Source organism: Chamaea fasciata, unplaced genomic scaffold, assembly GCF_029207755.1.
Source record: "Chamaea fasciata isolate MVZ Bird 193981 ecotype frontalis unplaced genomic scaffold, bChaFas1.0.hap1 SCAF_5, whole genome shotgun sequence".
In the NCBI taxonomy this organism is placed as follows: domain Eukaryota; kingdom Metazoa; phylum Chordata; class Aves; order Passeriformes; family Sylviidae; genus Chamaea; species Chamaea fasciata.
Window position 1 is genome coordinate 70,060,867 of NW_027094090.1, and position 6,409 is coordinate 70,067,275.

At 40.9% G+C, this 6,409-nt stretch overlaps 1 protein-coding gene across 21 annotated transcripts in view; it reads right to left on the reverse strand.

Annotated features, from left to right (window-relative positions):
- The window catches only part of C2CD5 (C2 calcium dependent domain containing 5), a 56,280-nt gene extending 49,872 nt beyond the window's left edge, over nucleotides 1–6,408 (reverse strand). For 20 of the 21 annotated variants that reach the window (XM_066184379.1, XM_066184377.1, XM_066184375.1 and 17 more), the window contains exons 1-3: nucleotides 6,218–6,384; nucleotides 2,912–2,998; nucleotides 619–790 (exon numbers count right to left, since the gene is read on the reverse strand). In XM_066184379.1, coding sequence (XP_066040476.1) covers nucleotides 619–790; nucleotides 2,912–2,998; nucleotides 6,218–6,307 — 349 coding nt within the window. In that variant the 5' untranslated portion in view covers nucleotides 6,308–6,384. Of the gene's footprint in view, nucleotides 1–618; nucleotides 791–2,911; nucleotides 2,999–6,217 lie in introns of all 21 variants that reach the window. The other variant, XM_066184365.1, reaches the window with a different exon arrangement.
- Between the last annotated feature and the right edge of the window lies 1 nt (nucleotide 6,409).

Genomic DNA, 6,409 nt, shown 5'->3' on the forward strand with positions numbered 1-6,409 from the left:
CAAGGGGGATAATGGCAGCCACAGAGACGTTCTGTATTCAAGCAGCAAATTAATTGCTCTAAACTGAGGCTGAAACAAAAGCTGTTTCATTAAAATCAAAAGCAAAAACATCATTAACTTTATTTTCTCATACCTTCAAGACATTCTGATGAAATCCACCTAGCACTGAGAGCACTTAGCGCAGGGAAAAGGAATTTCATCCTATTGAAGACATCTCACATCCTATCCCTTCATCTCAACTGAAGTTTATCCCAAGTCCCAGGAAGGCACATTTCATGTAACTCCAGCAAAATTACATTTGTTTAGCAAATACGTGGCAATTGGACAAATATGTCTGAGCCTTTTTTTTAAATCTGAAACTTGTAGTAATTGGTGCAGACTTTTTCCCACTTGTCACAAGTCCTGTGGAAGGTGTTCTGCCAAGCACCAGCCTTTTCTCCTATGCCAGAAATTTTCTCATGTCAGAAAATAAGGAGGGGAAAAAAAAAAAAAAAAAGCCAGGAAAGTAGTTTTCCAACTCCAAAGCTAAAGTTGTTACAAATTTCTGAAGACAGCTTACAGGATTATAACAAGCAGATTACATTTCAAACAAGACTGTTTTCAATTAGCAAATCTTACCATGAATGGTATCATAAATTGGAAACCATCCTGAAATAACGGTGGCTGCTTCACTATAGAGCAGAGGATCAATATCTATGTACACTTTGCCGATGGCATCATTGGCACTGTATGTGTCATGATCAAGAACTGTGATCTGGAGAGGCTCATCTTGGAGCTCCTCATCATCTACCTGGAAAACAAATATTAACATGGAATCTGAATATTTAAAAATGTGCAGGGAAACACTGCTGAAAACGAAGAGGAGAGAGGCAAGGTTAGTCATGAACAGTGACCTGACACAGATAAATCTGTAATTTGAGTTTCCTCAAGCTAAACAACACATTAACTCATTTTGATTTTATCCTTCAGAGACTGGGGAGATCCTGGTAACAGAGCTATCACTGGGATGAGAACAGAAAAGCAAGATTCCAGTGATTATTCCTTTTAAAATTCCACAGTATTTTAAGTCACGCTTCCTAGATTGTCCACCTATCTCCACGAGGAGGAAGAGAGGAGGAAGAGAGGAGGAAGAGAGGAGGAAGAGAGGAGGAAGAGAGGAGGAAGAGAGGAGGAAGAGAGGAGGAAGAGAGGAGGAAGAAAGGAGGAAGAAAGGAGGAAGAAAGGAGGAAGAAAGGAGGAAGAAAGGAGGAAGAAAGGAGGAAGAAAGGAGGAAGAAAGGAGGAAGAAAGGAGGAAGAAAGGAGGAAGAAAGGAGGAAGAAAGGAGGAAGAAAGGAGGAAGAAAGGAGGAAGAAAGGAGGAAGAAAGGAGGAAGAAAGGAGGAAGAAAGGAGGAAGAAAGGAGGAAGAAAGGAGGAAGAAAGGAGGAAGAAAGGAGGAAGAAAGGAGGAAGAAAGGAGGAAGAAAGGAGGAAGAAAGGAGGAAGAAAGGAGGAAGAAAGGAGGAAGAAAGGAGGAAGAAAGGAGGAAGAAAGGAGGAAGAAAGGAGGAAGAAAGGAGGAAGAAAGGAGGAAGAAAGGAGGAAGAAAGGAGGAAGAAAGGAGGAAGAAAGGAGGAAGAAAGGAGGAAGAAAGGAGGAAGAAAGGAGGAAGAAAGGAGGAAGAAAGGAGGAAGAAAGGAGGAAGAAAGGAGGAAGAAAGGAGGAAGAAAGGAGGAAGAAAGGAGGAAGAAAGGAGGAAGAAAGGAGGAAGAAAGGAGGAAGAAAGGAGGAAGAAAGGAGGAAGAAAGGAGGAAGAAAGGAGGAAGAAAGGAGGAAGAAAGGAGGAAGAAAGGAGGAAGAAAGGAGGAAGAAAGGAGGAAGAAAGGAGGAAGAAAGGAGATGAAATACCTCAGAAGACTATTTATACTCTGAAGTTAAGATTATGGTGTTCTCATCACTGGTCAGTGTCTTAAAAGAAGGTAATTCACACAGCCTGCAGTAAAAATTCATAATTGCACATATGCAATTTCCTAAGCAGATGCAATAATCCATCTACAGATAACAACTATTTTGTTTCAGGACTAAGACAGACATTTCACGGCTTTTTGTGTTCAGTGTCACGAACCAAGAATTAAGTTTGCTAACTGCAGTGGGATGACTCACATAGTGTTTGCAGAATTGTGATATTGCCTTAGAGCATGGTAAATGAACCAGAACTACACATTTAAGTGTTTCAAGAATTAATTTATTCTAAACATAATCCTCATTTTTTTTAGTAGTAAACAAAAAAGAAACGCGTAAACACTTGTTCAGGGCATCATGTCAAAGGACATCAACAAATTAGATCCTGGAAAGCAACAAGCAATTACAGGAAAATGCTGAGTGCCCTCATTATTACATAAGGAAATGGGAAGAGAAAGTGCCTAATAACTGTTGTCCAAGCTCTTTATTTTGTAATTTTCACACAGGAATTTTCCATTTTCTCCTTTGACAAGTACATTATCTTTGCAACCAAATGTAAGATTTCTAACACCAATTAACTTTTCTTGCTCAAAGTTAAAAAAAAACCCCAACAATATCTGTACTTTCATATATACGTATTTATTTATAATAGTTTTACTGATAACTGAGCCTAACCCCTGCTACATTTCCCCCACCTTCCCTGCAGTATTCTCTTTTCTAACAGAACAGCATTTCAGTTGGATTCAACCTGGCAAGCTTTTATCTTCACAAACACTCCTAAAAAGCCAATGCGACGCCCTTGGCAAACAAGGTCTGAGTGCAGCTGGGTTTGCTGAAAAGGCTTTGTGCCTTTAAACACAAATACACTTCAGTGCTCAAAACTCATTTTCTGCTTGAAATGCAATTATTTAATTAAGGGCAGCTAAACCAGAGTGGCTATATAGTTACAGGTAAACTCTTAAAAAATACTTACTTCGAATTTGAACCACTCAGAATTCCACTGAGGATTAAGTGATTTGGGATATACGTCTGTCTTAAACGTTGTATTTCCAAATTTCACCTAAAAACACAAACATTCAATTACCAGTTACAAATCTTAATAAAAAATTTTGAAACTCGTTTGACACGTGCAAATAATTTCAAATACATATTTCAACAAATCATTTTCTTATCAGTATCCATTTATCAATGACATTTCCAATCAATTTCTCTCTCATCCTATCATACTACTAAAATTGTCTTTTCCCCCTCAATCATTTGAGAAGCAAAGATATCACTTATATTGGCTCTTCAAAGTCACTTTGCATACTCTCCTTGCCTTCTAGAAGGAAAAAGATTCTAAATGTTGATAGTTTATGACCTGTAACTCTTCTCTCTAGGATTTCTCAATCAGCTTCACAGGCAATTGATGAAATAAATATAAAAACAAACTGGATATATAGAGATATATAGAGAGGAGAGAGGACTACTAAAATTTAAGTCTTTTCCATACTTTTATTGCTTATTGCACCTTCAATCACATAATAACCCACTTCAGCAGCAGCCATATGGTCTCCACAGGCATCTATTTTAGGCTAAGCCCATTTAGGGTTTGCGGGGTTTTTTTGTTTGCTTTTCTAATGTGAATCTGAATTTCTGTGATGCTCCCTACATCAGGAAGCCACACAGCACCATGTAAGAGCCTTTATTTCACTGCAGCTTTCATTCCAAACCATTCACAAACACTTGCAGTTCTCTGAATGCTACCTCTCAAAAAAAAAAAAAAAAAAAAAAAGAGCACTTCACCTCATACCAAGTACCTACAAATGCTCAAGGCTACATTTTTCAATTTATTCAAGATTCTTAAGGAAAATAATGAGTAGGCTGATAGAAAAGAAAGGCAGGAGTTAGAGGTGTGTAGATTTTGACAGCTTTCATCTTTTAGAACCCCAAATGCATTTTGGAAACTAAATTTAGGCCCGGATTTGAAAACCGTGTAGTAATTATTTTAACACTTTTGCTCAAGACAGTATTAAGTGACCACTTGGTACATTTCAATAACACAGTGATTATTTTGCACAGGTGCATATCCCAACTCTGAAGAGATTTTGCACTTGCTTAAGCACAATAAAGTGACATTATAGCACTGGCTGTAAAGGAGCTATAGCACTGGCTGTAAAGGAGCTACCAATTAAATACTGAGTTCTGACTCCAGAAGCTGCCAGGATGTAAGAGTCCTGAACTCCACCCAACCTATTTTAACGCCTTATCTCGGGAGTAAATCAGTTCCCTTAGAGCCTCAGGCAGCTGGAACTGAATTTCCCCAGCACTCCAGATGGTTCATTGAAGCTTGTCGAGATAATAAAGCACCACACTGTGCGAAGTTAAAAGCACATTTATGGAAGAAAAGGTAACAAAGTATTCTGAGTTGGGACAAGGATCACTGTGCTCACGCTAGCGAAGTCCAAGTTTTGCATAACCTGAGCCAAGTAAGAGCTCTGAGGTCTCTTCTCATTTTCCTTTCTAAGTTTATATTGCAATATTTAACGAGGAAATTTAAGGTTAGTAAACAACGAGAACCTTAACATCTGCTTTTCATTTTTATTTAAGGAAAAGCACGCTGTAAAGTTTTTCAGCAATCTCACAGAAAAAAAAAATAATAGCTTCAGGCTCAATTTATTTTGAAATAAATCTCACCTGCTATACTGCCTACTCCATACATGAAAAGGGAAGTTACTTCACACTGTTCCTAAGCAACAATCCTAAAAGCAAGGCCCCCATCTAATAAGCAAACTGATCTCGACAAAAACTTTTTATTTCCCTTTTTTGCTGTGCTAGCATTTTACCGCATGAATTTCAAAAATCTACTTTGCTACGTCAACAGCAGGGCTGGGAACAAGTCACCCAGAGAAGAAGAGAAGCTGTTTCTCCTAACACAGGGTAAAACCAGGCCAAATGAAACTCGGTGAACTGTTATTTCCTAGTCGTGTTTTCCTTGTCTCCTAGTAGCAAGCATCAGAGTTGTGGTAATTTTAAACTGGATTAGCAGGCAGCCTGCAAGAGAAGCTTTTAAAAATTAAAACCTGACTGGTGACACAGCTGACAAAACAGTGAAACGCCACGCTTCGTGTAATAAACCAGAATGATGCACTATTTCAGCTCCACTGAAAAGCTGAAATACATCTTCCCTTTACTACCAGCTCACTCTCCCATTAAGCAATGCCCTTAGAGTCTAATGTCCACCAATTTTTTAAGCACCAAATGAAATCAGACCTTCTATACCTCAAATTTATACTCATATTATCATATTTTACAGGTCTAGAAAGGCATTCTGCCTTAAATCTAGTACTGTGCCAGTCTCAACCACTCATTTGTGGTACACCCCAATCACTATTTGTGGTGCAAGACACGCATTTTTCACAGCACATTATTTTCAAATAGCCCTGATTTTCCTGAGAGGATGATTCCTGAATCTGTGGAATGCCTCTGAAATGTTCTAAGCCATCCATATTGGAAAAACAGAATAAAAAAAAAACACATTAAAAAATACCCCAGAAACCATAAAAAGGCTTGGATTGGAAGGGACCTTCAAGTCCATCTCATTCAAACCCCTGTGCCATGGGCAGGGATGTCACCCATGGGATCACGTTGCTCAGAGCCCCATCCAACCTGGGCCTTAAAAAATTCCAATTATTTTGCACTGCAATTTATTTTACAACCCCTTCCTGAAAAACATATTGCCTGTTAACTACGTGACTGCAAAGAAGGTTCAAGGTAGATACTCTGGGTGTAATAAAGTGATTTAAACGCGCAAGTAATACTAAATATTTGTTAACTAAAAGCCGCCTTGGAAGATACTTCAGTATTTCAAATGTTTTAAAAGGAAAGATGAATACTGGCCTTAAAAGTAAAGCCTGTATAACCATTCATATATTCAGCAGTACAACTAGCTTAAAGATGATTTTCTTACTTCTCCACCCTCCTTACAATCCGTCTGCCTAATCACAGAATCAGTCAGGCTAGAAACGACCACCGAGCCCACGCCGTGACCGACCACCACCGTAACAACCACACCACGTCCAGCCGAGCCTTAAACACCTCCAGCCACGGCGACTCCCCCGCCTCCCTGGGCAGCCTGACCGGCCTTTCCAAGAAGAATTTCCCGCTGCTGTCTCGGCTAAACCCGGCAAGAAGCAGCTCAGGGCGCTCTCCCCGGGCCGTGCCGCCGGCAGCACCGCCCGGGCCCGGCAGGTGCCTCCGCCGCGCGGGCCCCGAGCGCCGCTCCCCGCCCGCCACCGACCTCCACGAAGGCGTCGGTCAGGTCGCTGGCGCGGTCCATCACCGGCAAATGGCGCCCCGCCACGATCTTGACCTTCAGCTTCCCCGGCATCTTCTTCTTCTCCTTCCTCGCCCTCCGCCTCCTCCTCCTCCTCCTCCCGCGGGCTGCAGCGACGGCGCCACCGCGCCTGTGCCATGGAGCGGCGGGCGCGGC